The 20,998-nt window shown below is 39.9% G+C and overlaps 3 protein-coding genes across 4 annotated transcripts in view; 2 read left to right on the top strand and 1 right to left on the bottom strand.

Moving 5' to 3' along the window:
* The window catches only part of LOC109536064 (probable cationic amino acid transporter), an 18,537-nt gene extending 15,116 nt beyond the window's left edge, over nt 1-3,421 (top strand). Inside the window, exons 7-16 of the mRNA XM_048662565.1 lie at nt 95-278; nt 333-457; nt 526-687; nt 739-883; nt 950-1,056; nt 1,114-1,208; nt 1,268-1,506; nt 1,561-1,836; nt 1,899-2,051; nt 2,111-3,421. Coding sequence (XP_048518522.1) covers nt 95-278; nt 333-457; nt 526-687; nt 739-883; nt 950-1,056; nt 1,114-1,208; nt 1,268-1,506; nt 1,561-1,836; nt 1,899-2,051; nt 2,111-2,249 — 1,625 coding nt within the window. The 3' untranslated portion in view covers nt 2,250-3,421. The remainder of the gene's footprint in view (nt 1-94; nt 279-332; nt 458-525; nt 688-738; nt 884-949; nt 1,057-1,113; nt 1,209-1,267; nt 1,507-1,560; nt 1,837-1,898; nt 2,052-2,110) is intronic.
* An 11,224-nt stretch (nt 3,422-14,645) lies between these two features.
* LOC109536060 (signal transducing adapter molecule 1) lies at nt 14,646-17,497 on the top strand. 2 transcript variants are annotated; one of them, XM_019902133.2, is made up of 9 exons: nt 14,646-14,914; nt 15,069-15,229; nt 15,312-15,551; nt 15,892-16,000; nt 16,059-16,244; nt 16,309-16,425; nt 16,484-16,657; nt 16,710-16,903; nt 16,954-17,497. In XM_019902133.2, the coding sequence occupies exons 1-9, from the start codon at nt 14,866-14,868 to the stop codon at nt 17,272-17,274; spliced, it is 1,551 nt and encodes a 516-aa protein (XP_019757692.2). In that variant the 5' UTR covers nt 14,646-14,865; the 3' UTR covers nt 17,275-17,497. The 2 variants fall into 2 exon arrangements, with proteins under 2 accessions (XP_019757692.2, XP_019757693.2); XM_019902134.2 differs by having other exon boundaries at nt 16,957-17,497.
* Nucleotides 17,498-18,841: 1,344 nt separating this feature from the next.
* LOC109536061 (nucleolin) lies at nt 18,842-20,489 on the bottom strand. The gene is made up of 5 exons (XM_019902136.2): nt 20,316-20,489; nt 19,682-19,771; nt 19,436-19,627; nt 19,221-19,382; nt 18,842-19,160 (listed from the first exon to the last, which is right to left on the bottom strand). The coding sequence occupies exons 1-5, from the start codon at nt 20,370-20,372 to the stop codon at nt 18,963-18,965; spliced, it is 699 nt and encodes a 232-aa protein (XP_019757695.1). The 5' UTR covers nt 20,373-20,489; the 3' UTR covers nt 18,842-18,962.
* Nucleotides 20,490-20,998: the final 509 nt, after the last annotated feature.

Genomic DNA, 20,998 nt, shown 5'->3' on the forward strand with positions numbered 1-20,998 from the left:
CTTTGCATATTTTCCGCCCTCTAGTTATCATCATCCCAATCCATCCAGCAAGTGCTAGCGAACGTTTGCCAATAACAAATCGTAATTGTTTCAGTTCCCTATACGGAGGTGGACCAGGACTCTGCCCTGGTGGAGATGTTCGGGCAAGTGGGGGCGTTCCGATGCAAGTACATTGTGGCCGTAGGAGCCCTGGCAGGTCTCACTGTTTCCATGTTCGGCTCCATGTTTCCCATGCCCCGTATCATCTACGCCATGGCCCAGGACGGGCTGATTTTCAAGTAGGTACTCCCCCCTAGTGGTCCCCTGGGGCTCTTTTCCAACGCTTTTTCCAGAACATTCTCGCAAGTTTGGCCCAGCACTGGAACCCCGGCCTTGGCCACCTTTTGTAGCGGACTGGCCGCTGCAGTTGCTGCCCTGTTCATTCGCCTGGAAATCCTTGTGGAAATGATGTCGATAGGTAGAGCAACTGCCTTCTTCCCTTGTCCTACTCTACAGTTCGCTAACGTTTGCACTGTCCTTGTTCAGGAACCCTGCTTGCCTACACGCTGGTTTCCACTTGCGTGTTGATTCTGCGCTACCAGCCCCACTCTACCAACCTTGTAGAGTTGCTGCCTCAAAGCCTGCGCACTCCACTGCGAGGCTCCCCCACCAAGGAGGGCGTCCAGCACAGCCCCAATGGGACTGCAGGTATTGAAGTAGGAGGGGGGTCAAATTTCCTGCTCACCCGATTGGTTGCAGGTCTTTACGGCAACCAGCTGGCTCCGGATGCGCTCCGGCAGGCCATCGACGCCAACCTGGATCTGCCTCACGGCCCCACTCCGTCTCCATCGCCTCTTCCTTCGCAGCCCACTCAGCGCGTGATGGTACGCAGAATCACCCGCAGGTAATTGAGGCTAGTCATTGGCCTCACTAGTGTTTAAGCTTGAGGGTTTTTCTCGGTGTTCTTCAGCTCGCCGGATAGCGACGACACGTTTGGAGCAGACGAGCAGGAGGAGGAGTACTCGATGCGGGACGATCAGTTCTTGGTGTCCGATCGAACCGAGAACAAGTTCTACGGTAAATGCGTCAAAAATCGTTGATTGTTATCGGGTTCTGATGTAGGGAATGATTCAGGAACTCTGCACGGGGCAGGCAGCGCCACCAGCACTGGAGGAGTGGTTGGATCTACTGTGGGGCCCAGCTTGGGGTATTTAGGGCGAAGACTGCAGGTGGGAACTGTGAGGAGCAGCACTTCAACCAAGGAAGGAAAACATTCAAATGATTTCAGGAAGCGACTTATTTGTGTCCGGCTATCTTCCCCTGGGTGGACACCGGGCCAGCCACCGAAGAATCGGGCATGTTCGTGATGAAACTAGTCGGCATCCTCTACCTGCTCATCATCATCTTCGATTTGATCATCGTCAACGGCATGGACAACATGAACAACGCCACCACCGTCTTTCTCTTCTTGTTCTTCTTCGCCATCCTCGCCCTCTTGCTGGTGATATCCAGAAAGCCGCAAAACAGGCAAGTCTAAGTCCAAACCCCTCAACCACCTGGCTGACTTTGTTGAGTATTTAGGAACACCATTCTGTTCATGACTCCCGGGCTGCCGTTCGTGCCAGCGATTGCCATCACTGTAAACATTTACCTCATCCTCAAGCTGTCCAAGCTGACGCTCGTCCGGTTTACCATCTGGATGTCTTTGGGATTCATCATGTACTTCTACTATGGCATTAAGAACAGCACGTTGGAGGAGCACCCGGATGCCGAGGGCAACATCGAGCTAACGGTTACTGACCACGAGAAGAACAGCTTCGGAAACCCGTCGCCTTATAGGCCAGACCAAAATATCTTGTAAGTCCCCAGAGGTCAATTAATATGAATGCCTGAATTCGAATGAACCTACATTTGTTCAGCCAAGACCAATCGACGTACAGTTGGAACCCCAGCATGTCTTGGGACCACACTCCGTCTTGGGCGATGCAGCAACAGCCGCAACAGCCCAACACTTGGGGACAGCCGCAGTACCAAGTGGAGCAACAGTACAACGTGCAAACCAACAACACCAGGTACTTGCCTTTTCCCAGCTGGGAGCAAAGACATAACAAGAACAATCACCGTTTTCCAGGTCTGTCATCAATAAGCCGACTTCTGGACGAGCTCAGACTTCCGCTGCAGCATCTGGAACGACTTCCAGTTCCAGCTCAGCGCCTGGACCAACTCTGTTCGTCAACGACCCGACTGCCTTTCCCACTTGGGATGACTAAATTAGTACAGAGTGAAGCAACTAAAGAGGCAGCAGACCAAGAGGGCGCCTGTTATGCGCCTCCCAGGTATGTTCGTCCGGGGGACTCGGCCATGTTCGCATCATATATGATGCGAACGATTGCACAGTCCCAGTCGTTTCTGTTCTTGTTGAGTATTTTTAGATCGTAAGTAGGGAGTTATGGTGAGTCGTCAAATGCAGCTCAATCCGTTCGGGGAGTGTATTAAATCAAAGCAATGTACTTCAGTAGGGTTGCACTTGTTAAGCAACGGGACTACTGATCCAAAGCCGTAGTGATAGCCGGTCAACGAAAGTTTAAATAGGGTTTATTTAATGTAAAGCATGAACTTGTATCCAGTGGACAGGATTTCTCTATATGACGCAGCATTATTGATTCACCGGGTTCGAAAACCTCATTCCGATTCTACGCTAACGTTCTAAGATTCGTCATTTAGGTTAGTTCGCCCCGGGGGGGTTGGGATTCATTTTGCTTTTTACGCCCCCTAAGAAGTCATCTATGTATAGTCGAGTCGTTCCATTAGGTTTAGGATTAAGCCTCTTTCACCTCTGTTAAGTGTGCGTAATTGATTAGTCAGTAGTAGATCCCAGTAGCTGAGGTCGCAAGCCAAAAGGGTAATTTTTGTCCAAATTGAGTCTTGGGGAGTAACTAATATGAAGAACACTGCGCCACAAATTTAACGCAAAGCCTGAATATTTCCAAACGCTTGACTGTGAATTGTGAACAATTTTTACAATTTCTTTTGCGAACTTTAGCTTTACTTTTGGGCGAAATTTAATTTATAAGATTGCAGCAAGCAAAAAATGTATTAAACATATTGTACAGTGTTTCAATAGAGCCATGCTTAATTGGCCAAAGCTTAAATGGGTCTGAGACCAACATCGGGAAGCTCAGGCAGAAAAAAATATATCGTCTGTTAACCCCCGGCCATTTAAGAGACATACATTTTTTGTGGGCGGTCACATTTTCCGCACGAAATTACTTTCAAACATTTCCTGAAAAGTTGTGCAAACAAAATTTTAATACAAGCTTACAGCTGTCGACTTGCGTGGCAAAATAAACAGCCATCAACTTACAATGAAATCAAAAGAGATACACTTTCGAGGGCATTCCTTGAAACTAATTGGTTTTTCGGGTTTTTAGGCCGTCGTTTGGTAAAATTTCTTCTTGACGTTTTGCTTCTGAAGATGCAAGTCACTCGTGCTTGCGAAACGTCAAGACGAAATTCTACCCAACGACGGCCTAAAAACCCGAAAAACACATTAGTTACAATGAAATGTTGTTCCCACAGCCATATTGAGCAAAATTTTCTTTGCAATTACAAAAAGTTTAGGTAAATTTCGAGCGAAAAATGTCAAGGGTCAAAAAAAATTATGTCTCGAATGTCTCTGGATATACGGACGATTAAAGATCGAAATTACTCATAAGAAATAGAGACAGACATAGATTTAAACTTTGGCCAAAAAAACATGACACTATTCAAACACTCTGTTCAATATGTTTATTTCATTTTTTGCTTATCGTATAAGTTACATTTTGTCCCAGAATAAGGCTACAATTCGATAAAAAATTATTCAAATCGGATCACCGACCGAGAAAATACTCGCAGTCAAAAGTTGTAAGAAGCACGAAAAATTACCCTAAAAGCCGCTATCTAAAGTAAAAATAACTCTAAAGCTGAAAAATTTATCTTCCTGGTTCTACGAAGCGTTATAAAAAGAAATAAAAATATACAACTAAAAAGTTAATTGCAAATAGGAAAAGTTGCCGCAATGAGACAAAGAAGTTGCGACCTAAACAAGGCAAGCAAAATATAAGATAAATAATAGAAAAATGTATTAAATTCCACAGAGAGAACAATGATAAAAACTGTGCTGCACTAAAAGTAGAATATTTTGGTATTAAATTCCACTTTAAGTCAATAGATGAGAAACAAAGATTTTGAGAAATAATTGCGACAATGACAATATAAAATTGTTCAAAAACAATGAAAAGATACTGTGACGAAAGATTTGACAAATTTCTTTAGGAATCGATGGGAATAGAAGCACATACAAAAACTGGGTATAAAAAATTAAATAAAGAACATACAGTAGAAATACGTGCAATTTTTCAGTTTAGACAAACTCTTAGAAATAGACAAAATGTAATAATTAATACAGCAGGAAAGTTTTCCTAAATGCAAGTGGCTAAAGAAGAATGAACTCAAACACTTGAAGATGAATTTTCGTGGTCGCATTAAACATTAAATAAAACAAATGAGAATAAATAATTGAAACTCAAACTACAAATACAAAAAGTAACAGAAGCCAGATAAGAAAATCGCAAACCTAAACAACGCAAGTGAAGTATAACAGAAATAATAGAAAAATGTATCAAAAGCGAGAACAATGAAAGAAAACTGTGCTGGACTGAAAGTAGAATATTTTAATAATACTAAATTCCTCTTTAAGTCAACGGATGAGAAACGAAGAATTTCACAAATAATTGCGACGATGACAGTACGAAATTATTCAAAAATAATGGAAAAATGTTGTGACAAAGGGTTTGACAAATTTCTGTTGGAATCGATGGGAATAGAAGCACATACAAAAACTGGATATAAAAATGAAATAAAGAATCATACAGTAGAAAAATGTGCAATTTTTCAGTTTAGACAAACTCTTAGAACTAGACAAAATTTAATAATTAATGCAGAAGGAAAGTGTTCCTAAATGCAAGTAGCTAAAGAAGAATGAACTCAAACACTTGAAAATGCATTTTCGTTGTCGCATTAAACATTAAATAAAACAAATGAGAATGAATAATTGAAACTCAAACTACAAATACAAAAAGTAACTGAAGCCAGATAAGGAAATCGCAAACCTAAACAACGCAAGTGAAGTATAACAGAAATAATAAGAAAATGTATTAAAACCGATAACAATGATAAAAACTGTGCTGGACTGAAAGTAGAATATTTTAATATTAAATTCCACTTTAAGTAAACAGATAAAAACGAAAAATTTGAGAAATAATTGCGACGCTGACAACACGAAATTGTTCAAAAAAAAAATGAAAAAATGCTGTAACAAAATGTTTGACAAATTTCTGTAGAAATCGATGGGAACAGAAGCACATAGAAAAACTGGATATAAAAAATGAAATTCAGAATCAAATAGTAGAAAAATGTGCAATTTTTCAGTATAGACAAACTCTTAGAACTAGACAAAATTTAATAATTAATACAGAAGGAAAGTGTCCCTAAATGCAAGTGGCTAAAGAAGAATAAACTGAAACACTTGAAAATGAATTTTCGTGGTCACATTAAACATTAAAGAAAATAAATGACAATAAAACTACAAATTCAATTTCAGTTCAAATTAAAGTTCCGAGCCAACGCGAGAGAGTAAAAATGACAATTTTGAGAAGGAAGCAGGAAGATGCCCAGACGCAATTAAGAAACGAAAAAAGCACTGAGAAATCTTTAACAATGTCTATAGAAGCTAATGGAAGCACAAAAATTGACTGTAAAAGATGACGTTAAGCATCAAAGAGTAGAACAATGTGTGATTTTCGCACTCTAGAATACATCGCTAGAAGCTAAGAAAAATTGTAACTAACCAATAAGCAAAGTGTGGCCGAATGAAGTTGAAAAATCAGTTTTCCTGTTTTATTGACTCAGTTCCTATTAACTTATTGTACAATACTTTACAGAAAACTGGGACTTTTACGTTAAATATATAGTTTTGTATCAAAAATCGCGGCTAAAACAATAACAATCCGATATTTAATACTAGTAATCATTCAAGCGCACTTAGAGATATGAAAGTCGCGTTCAAAGCCACTGATTGAAGTGCACTGAGGTGAAATCAGGGGGCGTAAAAAGCACCCCAAATCGCCCGGCTATTCAGGAATAAGTGATTTAATTATCTTCAAATGATCATAGATAGGGTATCTAATTGTAGGTAAAAATAATAAAAGAACATTCCAGTTGTTTTCCCTCACCAGCCGAAAATACCAGTTACTTCCGTGACGTTGAGATTGGACAAAGAGTGTTTATATACAGGGTGTCCCACCGAGAACCCCCGCGATCGATATCTGGCAAACTACAAGGTTATCTATTTTATGCTTGGGAAAGTAAAGTAAAAAAAAACACACAAAATATTCAAATGGAGACGAAAATTTTAATTCAAAATAAAGAATAAACCTTGTAATTAGACGTGGAAAACAACATCATTTAAATGTCCTCCACGGGACCTTCTACATGCCTCAATCCTTTTGAGGTAATTTTCAATGACTTTTCGGCACATTACCAGTAATATCTCGGTCATAACTTCACGCATATTGGCTTTCAGTTGCTCAAGAGTTTGAGGATTGTTGGCGTAAACACGATTTTTCGCATAGTCCAACAAAAATAAATCTAACGGTGTTAAGTCGCAGGATCTTGCGGGCCAATTGACATCACTCAATCTCGAAATTACGCGTCCTGGAAATTTCTCCTGCAATAGGGCTCTAACTATCAGTTTTGTGTGACTAGTTGCCCCATGCTGCTAGACCCACTGGTATTCCAGATCAAAATTTTCAATTTCTCTCCAAAAATAATCGGTTAACATGCGCTCACAGTGCTCAGAATTGACTGTTATGGCTCTTCCTTGATCGTTTTAAAAAAAATACGGTCCAATAACACCGCCGGACCATAATGCACATCATACGGTCACTTTTTCAGGATGCAAAGGCCTTTCTGCGATCACCTGACGATTTTGAGAGCCCCATATACGGCTGTTCTGTTTCGAAAAATGAGCCTCATCGCTGAAGAAAATTGGGTTCGAAAAATCAGCATCAACGGCAATGATTGTTCAATCACCCAATTTGCGTATGTTCTGCGTTGCTCATGGTCTTGAGGCTTAAGTTCTTGAGTCAGTGAGACTTTGTGCCGATGGGGCTTCAAATCCAATTGCAAAATTCGCCACAATGAGTCGTAAAACAAGCCCAAATGTTGAGGACGTCGGGGAATGGACGAATTCAGGTTTTCCTCCACACTTTGAGCAACAACAGCGATATTTTCAGCTGAACGAATGTTGCGATGATACACAGACCATACAATATCAGTAACCAATCCAGTCTCTTCAAATTGTTCCACTGTGTTCGAAATTGTTTGCTCTGTGGGTCGATTATGTCAACCGTACTCTGCTCGTAAAGCCCTAAACGTCGATACAGCAGAATCGCCATTTTCGTAGTAACATTTAATAATTTTTACGCGTTCTTCGACGGTTAAACGATCCATATTCCAAAACGGCAAAACTTCAACTAAATCAAAAACGCTTCGGATGACATTTACCTTTGACATATCAAATAGCAAGATTTGACTTTCCTAACCTCGAAAAGTTGTTCATTTTTCCTATAAAGATATAGGTGCTACTTAATTTGAGTCGCATTTCTTGTTGAAAGCGACTTACTTTGATCGAATCTCGACCAAATTTTGATAACCATTAATGTATCTGTTAAACAATACGTTTAAAAATGACGTTGAGAAAACCGTCCAAAATATTTTTTTTCAAATGGAAAAATTAGGGTAAGTTTGTGTAAAGATGTATATTCCAAAAGTGTTTAGTTTTCGAAATATTGCCAATTAATTTAATATTTTCACACGACTATTTAGTCGCATCTTATTTTAGATACCGTCACTCTCAGTTGCCATGACGAAAATCGCCATTTTTAATATAATCAAATGCCAAATGAATACTCACAGCTGTCAGTTATCTTTTGAAAATAATTAATAATCATGACCAGACGCTTAAATTATACAAACGAAGCTTATTAAACTTATTTATTATTTATGTGGATGTGATACAGATATCAAGAATTCAAAATCATTTTCAAATAGTCAATTTTGCGTCAGCAAATATTCAAAATACCCAAACATCCCACTTGAATTCATTCAACAAGCGAAAACTACCACCATCGAGCCAAAACAAGAAGGTCGGGTATTCTATTCATGGTATCATTTACGCTACTTTACTACACATTTCTTCGAAACCGGTATTCATGCGCATCGAAACCGGTTTAGAAGACTCCGATGGTCACGTGGGGTCAAATTCCTCGAGCAACCCCGCTTCCTATTGGCCCAAGTCGGATTCGACGCATTCCGACGAAGGTCTCGCTTCGGGGCGTTTCCCATTCTTCGGGTCTCCCCGTCTGCCATCGGATGAATGAAAATTCCGCGAATTCTTCGGGATATTCTTCACGTTTTATATGGGTTTCGGTTAGAGAACCAGATTTAAGGTGTCATAGTCAAAATGACCGAATTTGCCCACAGATAGGTTGATTTTCCCGCCCAATTCCAAATTTATTTCATAAATTAACTAATTTTTGTTGAAATTCACGCATGCACAAAGTAAATTTGGGGAATTTCGGGAGACTCTACAGTCAAATATTAAGCAAGTTGGCCCAAAATGGCCACTTTGTTGACAATATTTTGAAAACTAAACACTTTTGGAAAGGACAACCTTGCACAAACTTGCCCTAATTTTTAATACTGAATATAACTATCAAAAATTGGTGTTTCCGGTTGAAAAAGTTGATTTTGGGTGGTTTTCTCAATTTTGTTTTGAAACTGGTTTTGTATTAATAGTAATCAAAATGTTGTAGAAAATCCATTAAAGTAAGTCCTTTTCAACAATAAATGCGACTCAAATTGGTAGAATCCAAAAACCTGATAATATATAGGGTGCTCCATTTAAAATAAGAAAGTTGTTGCCTACTTCCAGTATAACTGGGAGTGTGGCCATCTTGAAAATATTTTTGATCGCTAGTCCTTAATGACTTGGGCAAACTGTCCAATTTTCAAATTTCTTTAAATTACGGTTTGCCAGATATCAATCGCGGCAGTTCGCGGTGGGACACCCTGTACAGCTGTTTTTGTTTTGTACCCGAACAATTCCCGATTCGAATTCTTCTCCAATCCAGTCCAGCCTCGTGAAGCATGGCATTCCTATACATGTTTGCACAATACAACAGATTTTTCGAATTGTGATACTAATTTTATAATTAGATTTTTAAGTTTAGAGCTGTGCGTGCATCTAGAAGATAAAGAAGCGTGTTTAAATTCACATAGAACGTCTTAACAATGAGTTTCTTCCGCAAATCAACATATCAAGTAGCCAAATGAGTGAAATTGCCGTTTAGATTAATCGAGAGCCATTCGTAGCAATAAGCTCGGCCAGTTTATACAGGGATACGAGTAGGACGAACCTTTCAAGTTGCTAAATATTTGTTGATCCATCAAGTAAAGCCAGTTAGTTATTCTTAGATACCCTTAATTCACTCTGTACGAAGTGCACTCTTAGTAACCCACACTCATGTACATTTTTGTAAATATTTTGTTTAATTTTTCGACCATTTCTTTATCGCCAACATTGTAATAGACAACATGTTAGCCAATAATCTTTAGAAGTGTAGAGTTTGGTTTACTTCCTCAGAGTAGAGCTCATTGCGTTCGATTGGGTTCCCAAACAAGCCGTAGACTAAACTACCTTTAATTTCTAGCATAAGGATTGCCTAAAATTATAATGTTCACTTAAAGTTTTATTAAAATGTATTAACCCGTTGCCGAGTCTTTATATCATTGTTTCCTTTCCATTTGATCAATGTTTTTGAAGCGATTCTTATTAACTTTGACTAGACAATATGCGCGATCGAACACTATCTTGAAAAACGTTGTGAAAATGTTATTTTATTAGAAACTTATCAACAAACTAAACAAAAATAAACAGCCCAGAAAAATCCATTTTTCAGAGAAACTGTTGAAAAACTGTTATACACGCATCATAGTAACTGCAGAATTTCCAGCTGAAGTTAATGAAATTATTGGTATTAAAACCAAATCGAAACTGAAAACCTTTGAGAATGTTCAGTACGTTAACAGGATCATCACACAATAAATCGTAAAAAAAGAACAGCAGGGTTAAGAGCACGTCCTTAACAGGCTAATGCAATGACTTTGCAATTGAAGAATTTACTGAATCAGTAGGTACATAAACTTGAAGACGTGAAGACTAGACTTTATTTTGTTCGTTATTTGTGAGGCTTCTTTATGGCCTCTTCTTGGGTTCTTTGATATTGATTGTCTCCCCGTCTTTTAGTGTTTGAGTTTTATTCGTTATAACTGTTTACTGAGACTTTCTAGATTGCATTTTCAGATTTAATCATTTTCTCACTACACTTGAAGAAATGCGCTTAAAGTTTTAACAGATGGTTCATAAGGATTTCCCCGTGAAATAAACCCGAGAATTTTCACCAGAAACGTTGTGTTTTTGTTTTTGAGCATTAAAAGATTATTGCAATTTGGACTTGAGAAATTGACTAACGAGAAACTCACGAAGATGAAAGAGGCAACATCAGAATTTCAACATGAAAAAAATTTAAATTTTGAAAAGAAACGACACTAGCAGAAGACAAACTGTACATGGAAAGTTCAAAAACTTGAAGTTGTTACGTTAAGAGTATGTCATAATCACGCTAAGCGCATGACTTATAATTATAAGTAAAATTCTAAAAATCCCCATGTATTTAAGTTTAAAAAAAAACGTTTTGGAAAAACTTTTATTGTACAAGAGAAAGTAAAGAAGATTAAACAAAAATCGTACCAACACGATCAGAATTCAGACATCAACAAAGGAAATTTTTGCTGAGAATCTAAAAGAAACCAACAAGAATTAACGAGAAAGATTATTTCCTTAGAACAAATCCGAGAAATTTGCTCAGACACCTTAAAATTAAAATGTTGAGGTTTTTAGCTACGTTAAGAGCATGTCTTAATCACGCTAAAAGCATGACAAATAATCTTTGTAAATGAGGAATTAGCTGAATCAGTCCCAGTTAACCTTTAAAAAATTAGTTCTTAACACTTTTGCAGAACAGAAAGTAAAGAGGTTGAAACAGACGTCCCCCCTAACTAGAAATATTGATGATAACCCAAAAGAAACCGACTAGAATTGATGCAATGAGACGCATTCAAGGAATTTCCGCAAACATCTTAAAAACGAAATGGTAGAAATGTAGAATTCAAGAGATTCAAGAGGTTTTTAACGCTTCCGCGGAAGAGAAACTGATGAAACAGACTCCGATCCAACAAAACAAACAGGAGAGAAACTCAAAATTTAAACATCAAAGAACAAAAATTTTAATGAGAATGCAAAAGAAATCAGAATTGAAGAAATTTTATTATTTCAATACAAAAATTCCAAGAAATTTTCGCTAATTCTTTAGAAGGCGAATTTGACATTTTTTATTCGGCTAAGAGCATGACTTATGATCAATGAAATTGGTGATTTGGGAGTTGCCTGAATCAAACTATAGATTGATTAAATTAAAAATGTCACAGTCCGATTTCTATTGTTTTGTCAGCATATTTTCCGAAAAAGACAATGTAGTTCTGGCTGAAAGCGGCGTTTTTGCTACAAATTGTACCTAATAAAAAAGACCTAATCTACAATGGGAATACTCTTTTATCCTCCAAATTCAAAAGGAGCAGATCTAAATAGAAGCGCTAGTTTTATATAGACAAGAATAGAAAATTTAACAGGAGATTGCTTCCTGGCTTCCGATGTTTCAACCTTTATTTTTAAGGCTCTAACAAAAAAATTGTTTCAATTCTTTTGTACAAAATAAACCAGAATATCAAATGCAATCAAAGGAAGTAATAAGCCTTGTTCTATGGAAGTAAGCGAATGGTTACGCGTTAAGTGTAGTTGATAATTTGGCCGTGAGGGAGCGGTGTTGCCTATGTTTCCAAACGTCGGTTGAACGCGAGAATTGTAACGGGTCTACCGGTTGCCCGGATATTTTCGCATGCGAGGATCTTGACAGCGCTGGCCCCGGTGAATGGCGCGCAGTTTGAAAATTTACATTTAGCGCCGTGAAGTATTTTTCAAAACAAATTGAAGGGGGATACAGTAAAGTCCGCTTATAATGAACCCGGTTATAGTGAACTTTCGGTTAAAACAAACTTTTTTCCTTTAATTGAAATGTCGTCCTTAAGGACCAACGTATTTTTTACTGGTTATAACAATCCCGTTTATAACAAACTTCCGGATATAACGATCACTTTTTAGGTTAGTTGTATATTCACTTTCCGTTTATAACGAACTTCCACGCTCAGCAACACCAATCGTGCGGAGTTGTTTATATTAGTGAGAGCGAGAGACAGGCAGTGACTAGTTGTTTTGGCCGCGTTATGTATGTAAATCGTTTTAGAATGGAAAAACAAAAACTCAAAGCTTTTTCACAAAATGAAAAGTACGAGATTATTAGCAAAATAAAAAGTGGAGTAAAGCAGAGTGACATTTGTAAGGAATTAGCACTTGGAAAGTATACTGTTGCAACAATATGGTAAAACAGAGAAAACATTTTATCAGTGTATGACAAAACAAATATTAGATGTAGGAAGTTAAAATTATCTGCACATGAAAAGGTTGACAAGGGACTTATTAAGTGGTTTACTAAAAAAAGACAAGAAAACGTTCCCATAAGTGGCAGTGTTTTGCAAAAAAATGCTAGTGAAATGGGGAGTAAAATCAAAAACAAAGAATTTGCTAGTTCTAAAAGTTGGGAAAAGCGTTTCAAGAAGAGGCATAATATCAGTAGAGGAAAAATTGTTGGAGAGACTCCCGGTGAAAAATTCTTCTTATGAAAACGTTAGAGGCGATAAAAATGAAACGTTTTCTATAAATCTCTTAGATGCAGTCAATTTCATTCATAGAGCTTGGCAAAAAATTAGCCGAAAAACCATTGCAAATTGCTTTAAGCATGGGGGATTTGAAAGAAAAGAAAATGATTATGAACCAGACAATAAAATTCTACTTAACGAATGGTTAGAAAAGTATAAAGACTCTGACTACGAGTACGACACAGACGAAGATGTCCCAATGTTGTCGAAGAACAAGTTAAAACCAAATTGAGTGATTTCAATTTCTTCGAATATGTGAGCATTAATAATGGCATTCTTGCAAGAGAAATGTTGACCGATGAGCAAATTATAGACTCCGTAACCTCATCTACAGCTTTAATCGATAATGAGAAAGATGAAAATGAGAAAAACATCTATTTTTGCAGCAGAAATGTACAAACAAAAATTACAGACTTTATGAAGTAGATTTCAAATTGAATTTTGTGTGTTCTTTTTGTGTTCTTTTTAGACATACCTACTAACTTCTATTACTCTATGTAAAAATAACGAAATAAAATACATCACGTTTTTTTGTATTATTATTCGCTTATAGCGTCCTCCGGATATAACGAACCAGTTTTAGTTCATTTTTCAAGTTCGTTATATCCGGACTCAACTGTATTTAAAATAAATTGCATTTGGTTTCCTAAATCGTATTGGTAAGAGGGTTTTTGAACTCCGTACCGATTTTCCTGCAGCAACACTTTCAAAAATGTGTTGATGGTTTCAAACGGAAAGGAAAGTGAAGATAATTTTTTTAAGTCAGTAATAAAGATAGCAAAGATTTAAAATAAATAATAAGGGTGATCGTGCTGTTTGACTCCCTCCGAATTTTTAGCGTTTTCTTTTTTTTCCCTTAAAGAACACTTTAAATGAAACAGTTTTAGCGGAAAAAATTCCCAGATGGTCCATAAATTAAGCCAAAAAACACTCACAAAGTTTGAGGAAAATTACCATTTATAGGCCAAATTTCTCGCGGCGTTGCCAAACTGCGCAAAACTTTTTCAGTTTATAAAAATTGTTTCCTTGGATATATCTAGCATGTAGATTTATTCAATTTGGGTAGATTTAGATTATTTAGATATTTTCAGGTTATTAACTGTATTGCCTTTTTCTTAGTTTGAAATTTTATCCATAGTTAGGTTAGGTTACAACTGAATTACTCATTGATCAACTTTGATCAGATCGTAATGATAATAAATGTCCAACGGGGAGTTTAATAAAAAAAAAATCAAAAATTGCCTTTTTCATTAAGAAATCACTTCAACCATGCTAACACAAACAAACTAACTGAAAATTAACCCAAATGAAAAAACGCAAAAATACGGGGCAACACGGCATTGGTGAGGAATTCCAGAAAAAGACAAATAATCGCCATCTGACTAGCGACGGGCTAAATAACCTCAATCAAAGGACGACGTTAGAAAAGATGCTAAAACTTTTGCGAAAAACACAATTACTATGCGATCTTAGCGACAGTTTTGCATGTGGACTTCTGAATGGTGGATTCCTAATACACGATTTAGCAGAAAATAGGACCAAACAATTTAATTTTCGTGCATAAATAAGTGATTTTGGATGTATTTAGTACCGTTCACATCATTTTCAAACTGCGCGCCATTCACCGAGGCCTGAGCTGTCAAGATCCTCGCATGCAAAACCCTCCGGGCTAGCGGTAGACGTGGACAAGCCGCAGTTTACTGGCAACATGGCACTTCAATCAAAATCCCATGTCAAATCGCACTGACATTTCGTGCGCGTACATAAAAAACAACATCGATAAACCTTAATTATCTGTTTTCGTTCATTAAACTATGATTAAGTGCGACATTGACGCGTTCCCGTTTTAATTTGGCTCCAAGTTTTCAGCCCCCCATAGTGCATAGGGAAATGAGACTATTCGGTAACGCTACTGACGCAATGATCGTTGAAGATGTGGGTAAGTAATTGTTGGGGCTCCTGGGGCCTCCCCCCTAGAGTGTTGGCACGAACTCATAATCAAGGTGTTGTTGTGAAGTTGACAAAGCTTTGCTACGCCTATACCTGTGCTATGGTTGAGCATGAAAGACTGATTAGGAGCTTTATTGTTACAGAACAGGCAACCAGCGACAAGCTGGTTGAAGAGAACTGGCAGGTGATAATGAACATTTGTGATAAAGCAGGCAAGTCCAGTGATGATGCCAAGGCCTGGCTGAGGGCCATTGTGAAGCGGCTTTACAACACTGACCCCCATGTTGGGTTGAAGGCTGTCACGGTGAGAAACCGAAGCATAAAACTTGTCCGAACCCCACTTTGCTTGAACAGTGAGTCACGCTATTCCGTTTTAATCTCTTAAGCTTCTAGATGCCTGCATAAAGAATTCTGGAAAAAATTTCCACGTCGAAGTGGCCTCCAGGGAGTTTGAGAACGATTTCACTAAGCTCATGACCAAGGGGCATCCGCAGGTGGCCAGAAAACTGCGAGAATCACTGAAGCGCTGGTGCGACAACGAGTTTAAAACCGACGTGCAGCTCAGTCTGATCCCCGCATTGTACCACAAGCTCAGAAGCTCTTATGATTTTACGTCCACAGATACGGTAGGTTTTTCATGTCAGACAGACAGTCTAGTCAACATTCTAAACTTTCGTAAAAATGAAAATGATGGAGAAATTGTGAGAACGCTACTGAATACTACGCTACAGGGGGGTCAAAGTGCCTACAAACGGTGACACGCACTTTCTAATCTGACTAAAGTGAGCTACTGGACATTTTTGGATTTTGGGCTCAATTTTCTCAGCATGGCTTTGAAATGGAGAACTGTTCTACTTCACTTGTTTTGATATGACCGAAAAACGTTAATTAACTGAAAATTTGTTCGGATTTCGGGAATGCCTAATGCTTTGAAAAAGTCAGTCTAATTGAATTTTTCTTACGCAGCCCACAAAGACAAGACCAACGAAAACGAGCGATCCAAACGCAGTGGAGTCCCAAGAGGAGGAGGACCAAATCCTGAAAGCCATCGCGCTGTCTTTAAAAGAAACTACCGGTTTGTAAAGCAACTCGGTTGCCCCCCACGGTGGCTAATTATTGGGGCCTTGTTGCAGGGTCGCCCAAGAGCACATCATTAGGCCAACCAGCCCCTTCTTTGTATCCCACCGTGAACAATTTGGCAGCTCTTTCGATTTCTGCGCCCAACCCCCAACCAGCCAAGGAGCTTCGCAAAGTACGCGCCCTGTACGACTTTGAAGCGGCTGAAGACAACGAATTAACGTTCAGTTCGGGGGAAATAAGTGAGTTTCCACTAGTCTCTAGACCCCATAGGTGACGCTTATTCATTACGCTTTATTCAAACAGTTATGGTGATTGACGATTCCGACCCTAATTGGTGGAAGGGCAACAACCAGAGGGGCGAAGGCCTGTTTCCGGCCAATTTCGTTACGGCCGACCTTTCAGTGGAGCCAGAAAAGTTCCGTAAGTCCATTATAGGGGAAAAACCGGGACAAATTGGCAATTGGGTGTGCTGTTTCAGTGATAGAAAAAGCCAAGAAAAGCGTGCAATTTAAAGCAGAAGTGAAGGCGGAGGAAAAGGAGCCAGAAGACATCGAAATCAACGAGGACAAAATCAACCGGCTGTTGCATCTGCTGCATGAGGCGGACCCGACTAATCCGGAAACCGACACCGATGAGTTGTTAAGTTTGGAAAGTTAGTTTTCCATAAGAAAATTACATCAGAATTTATCGCCGAGTTATTACAGGGGAAGTGATTGCAATGGGGCCCCTGATCGACACAGAACTAGAGCGGGTGGACCGCAAACACGCACAACTAACTCAACTCAGCGCCAACCTTGTGGAGGCACTCGGGCTGTATCACACCCTAATGAGGGAGCCCCAAATTCCCAACAGCTTTGAGCCCACATACGGCTACGCCCCTGTAGCCCCGCGCCCAAATGTATGTTGCTGTTCGCCGCGCGGCCTGAAGTTAATTTCGTTTTTTTACAGCAGTTTCCGCAGCCGCCCATGGGTATGTACCAGATGCAGGGGCCTCCGCAGGCCTACCAACCCCCGTTGCCGCATCCCCAACCCTACCCGATGCCCCAGATGATGCCCAATCTCCCAATGGGCGCTCCCCAGCCCGGCAGCGGCGCCCCGCACGGGTTTCCACCCGTAATGGACGAGCGGATGATGGCTCAGTATTCACAAGGAGTAGCACAGCCCCCGTTTCCCAACAGCGGCCCCTTTTCGCAGACAAACTTCCAGGGCGGTGTTACAGGCGCCCCTCAGCAGCCCCACTACGTCACGTCGAGCACCCACATGCACTAGCGGAATTACTATATTCTCTAAATTATTATTTTATCAGGCCCAAAGGCGGGTTGATACGAAATACAGTTAGAACGAAAATTTCCGCTGAGCACTGAGCAACTAAAAATCAAGTTAAGCCAATATAGGACCTGCATTATCTGTATATTATTTATTCGAATGAGAGATAGATTTGTGATTATTCGTTGTGTAAAAATATACCAATCATTGCGAGTTATTTTAAGAATATGGGGTTTTTACTGTGGCACAAATTAGTGTTTTGTGTGGCCTATTGGACTTACCCCAAGTTCCCAGCATAGTCCTAATGGTCACTCACTTTGTGAGTGTTTATAAAACTTCCACTTTATACCCAAAATGGCAAATACACTAAACATTCGGAATTATTCCGAACTTACACGTTCTCTGCATAGAACGCAACAAAAAGGGGCTCTAGATAACCTCAAAGGGTCATTGACCGTTGGAAGCTTTTCTATGTAGAGCCCCATAGTTTGATGTGGGGTGCTGAGTACTGAAGGGCACTGGTTATGACTAGTTACTGATTAAGGCGCCAGCCCTTAATGGGGATTTTTTTTGCAAATATACTCGGAATGAACGCAAAAACTAGTTAAGTAACTGACAGCTGGCGTCGAAAGGCAAATTGCAATTGGCGACTGTTAAATGCAATGTCTCGCTTTAGTTTTGCATAGATAAGAGAGATAGAAATAGAGGACTGTGATTTGAAAATAACCGTTACTAAGGCGGTTTTTACTAGATAAATGGGAGGCGTCGTCTATTGAAATTTTATTTTCACATTTATTTAACCAGTACGTTATAGATTATTACATAAATATAAAAGTAAGACATAACCTTTCAACGTCACGTTCAAAGAAAATAAAAATATATTACTACATAAGTCTATAAAAATACAAACAACTGATAAGCTACGTTACGTTAAAGAACAGGTGAGGTTTCTATGAAAATTGAAGAATAACCACTCGCTCAAATAACTTTACGAATTTCAATGTATGTTCAGGTCGAGGGGAGAGAACTGTGATATCGATAGTACTTTAAAGCTGTACAATACTATTTGCAAAATTTGGGATTTATTTACAGCTAACGCCGATCAGGTACATACTTGTAATATGTACGAAAAAATTCACTGCTTAGATCCAGCCGAAATGCCGGTCACCGTCGAGCAAACGACTAATATACAAAAGAACCTAACCTAAGATAGGCCCGATCCCAGTAACCGTCATTAATCGCTCGACTTAAGTTCGGTTCAAAAGCCCATGCATTCACTAACTATAAGAACACCGTAAAACTAAATTGCTATGACGCGATCGATAGACAGGTCTCCATAAGAACAAGCTTGTAGCTCTGATTGGGCGGCTGGCGCCTCCATTCGGCCAATGGAAACTATCTAAGCTAATGACGTTAGTCCGCATGGCCAGCGGCCGTGCCACGAAGAGCCACAAGCCGTGTAAAACCATATTTAAATTAAGCAAACAAAATTTCAAACGATAACCATCCTACTAATATAGTCGCAAAATATTACAAACCAATAAGAACGCAACAGTAAAACAAACCCTGGTGGGGGGGTGGTAGTCAGGATTTATTTCCATTGTCTTCACATTCTCACCGGGCTTTTGATTTTACCGTTGCATTACGTTAACCTACCAATCTTAGCAGATAGAAAACGGGCAGATACGCAGTTATTCTGCCGGTTTTTCCGCTTCTGTTGATGGGGTATCGACGCCCGTCGCCGCTTCTTCTACTGGATCTGCTGCTTCTGTGCTGGTTTCTTCTTTAGGCGCTGCCGACGTTTCTTCCTCTTTCTTCTCGTCTTCCGAAGCGTCTGCGTTATCTGCACTGTCCTCCTCTTTGGCCCCGTTTTCGGTCGCCTCTGGCTCCTGCGGACAAGTCAAAGCCCATTTAGCTTTAGAGGAATGGATTGGAAAATTGCTACTCACTTTGGAGGACTCTGCAGCGTTGTTATTCGCCGACTCTTCCTTTTCCTCGTGAGAGTTGGTCTCCATCGGTTCCGGTTCGGACTTTGTCTCTGAAGACTCTGCTGGAGAAGCGTCGTCTTTCGACACTTCGCTCTTGTCTTCGTCTTCAGTCACTGAAGAATCCTATTGAAAATAGCACATGGGAAAAGCGCAATTTTTTCAATGGAATTGCGTACTTTGTTTTCATCCTGACTCTCCACCGTCTCCTCTATGACGGGTTTCTTGGATCGCCGACCTCGGCCTTTACCCGAGGGCGTTGCGGCCGCACTGGATTTTCGCTCTTTCTTCACTGGGGGCGGAGGCGTTGCCGTCGCCCCTTTGGAGGCCGAGCGTGTCATCCGACGACCTTCAGGTGCCGCTTCCAGTCCCTAAATTCCCATAAAACTCAATGTCTAGCCGCAATATCAAACGCCTTCACTCACCTTCAGGATGGTCTCGCTTTCTTCGCGCACTTTGTCAATGACCGAAGCTCTAGCTGATTTGGATCTCCGACTTTTTGGCGCCTTTTCATTCTGAAACAATGTTTTACTTTACAAGGGTGAAATCGAGAAGAAAAATTGTAGACTCGAAAAAATACATAAAGACATAAGCTCAGCTGGTAAACCATGCAAAACTGCATCTCATCAAGCTAAATCGCCTATTTACTGGTCATTGGAGGAGCAATGAGCGCCTGAAGCCCCCAAACAGCTCTTAAACATCTTAAATTTTCCCTCCAAAAAGTAGCAGCCAAGCTACGACGTGCCGTTGTTAAAGCAAGCGCTACGAGCAGTGAAACATCGCTACTAACGTATGTCGTGCGCTTGATTCACAATTCGCGGCGTACATCGCTGGATTTCTTCATGGAAGATTCCCATGGCGTTTTCCTAATGGTACCTGCACAGACCGAACCCGGCCTGGATCCACATTAGGAATCCATCCAAAATTCCGCGTTTAGACGATGAACAAGCTGCCTATAGCCGGCCGTTCAACCTGACATTAGCCAACTCTGGTCGCAGTCAAATATTATGGGCACATTGCAAGGAAAAAGGGCCAAATCCGCCACTCTTTGGCACTAACCTGGCTGTTCTCCTCCTTAGCGGCATTATTGGTATTGGCCGATTCCACGTCGGACATTTTCACCGCTTAATATCGAATATTTGCCACACAAACGAACACTTTAACCGCACGAACGTTCCGGGTCCTTGTTTACTCGAAGAAATGGCGGCGAGCGTGGGTCACGTGATGCGACAGCAATGTCGCCCGAGCTCATGTCTGCCAACCAACAATCTGTCCGAAAAACGCCTAGTTGGGCGCTAAAACTGCAATATTCGCATATAAATCTAGTTAAAATATGCTAATAATTACAGCAAAATAACGATTAATAGGACTAATTTAGCCCTAAAACTGCCAGAGTGTTTTAGCTAGTCAATGTTGCCAATAGCACGGTGTTGCTGCTGAAGTTGCCTATACGCTAATTCAAAAATCTAACCGTCTCATGGCGGTAAAATTATAAACTACACTTAACGAGTGGAATTTGGTTTACTTCGTTTGCTTACATTTGGTGTTCGGTGATTTGTTTTGTACAAAGAACATTGTTTTGACCACTATTTCTCTATGAAAAGTAATGGGAAGTTATACTGCATAATAGAGAGTTATTGGACAAGCTAAATACTGTCATGCAGTACTAATGTTATTCCTTATTTTAATACTGCATTTGCGTTATTTCTGTAACGAAATGATAGTTATTGGAATGCCTAGTT

Source organism: Dendroctonus ponderosae, unplaced genomic scaffold (genome assembly GCF_020466585.1).
Source record: "Dendroctonus ponderosae isolate FM_Combo_2020 unplaced genomic scaffold, Dpon_F_20191213v2 Dpon_F_20191213_11, whole genome shotgun sequence".
Lineage (NCBI taxonomy): Eukaryota > Metazoa > Arthropoda > Insecta > Coleoptera > Curculionidae > Dendroctonus > Dendroctonus ponderosae.

What these genes read in the sequence shown, in the direction of transcription:
- LOC109536060 (XM_019902133.2), top strand. Translation starts at nt 14,866, where the DNA reads ATGAGACTATTCGGTAACGCTACTGACGCAATGATCGTTGAAGATGTG. An exon ending in ATTTTACGTCCACAGATACG is followed by an intron (nt 15,552 to 15,891) that starts GTAGGTTTTTCA and finishes TTTCTTACGCAG; the next exon opens with CCCACAAAGACAAGACCAAC. An exon ending in GTCTTTAAAAGAAACTACCG is followed by an intron (nt 16,001 to 16,058) that starts GTTTGTAAAGCA and finishes GCCTTGTTGCAG; the next exon opens with GGTCGCCCAAGAGCACATCA.
- LOC109536061 (XM_019902136.2), bottom strand. Translation starts at nt 20,372, where the DNA reads ATGTCCGACGTGGAATCGGCCAATACCAATAATGCCGCTAAGGAGGAG. An exon ending in CTAAGGAGGAGAACAGCCAG is followed by an intron (nt 19,772 to 20,315) that starts GTTAGTGCCAAA and finishes ACATTGTTTCAG; the next exon opens with AATGAAAAGGCGCCAAAAAG. An exon ending in AGAGTCAGGATGAAAACAAA is followed by an intron (nt 19,383 to 19,435) that starts GTACGCAATTCC and finishes TATTTTCAATAG; the next exon opens with GATTCTTCAGTGACTGAAGA.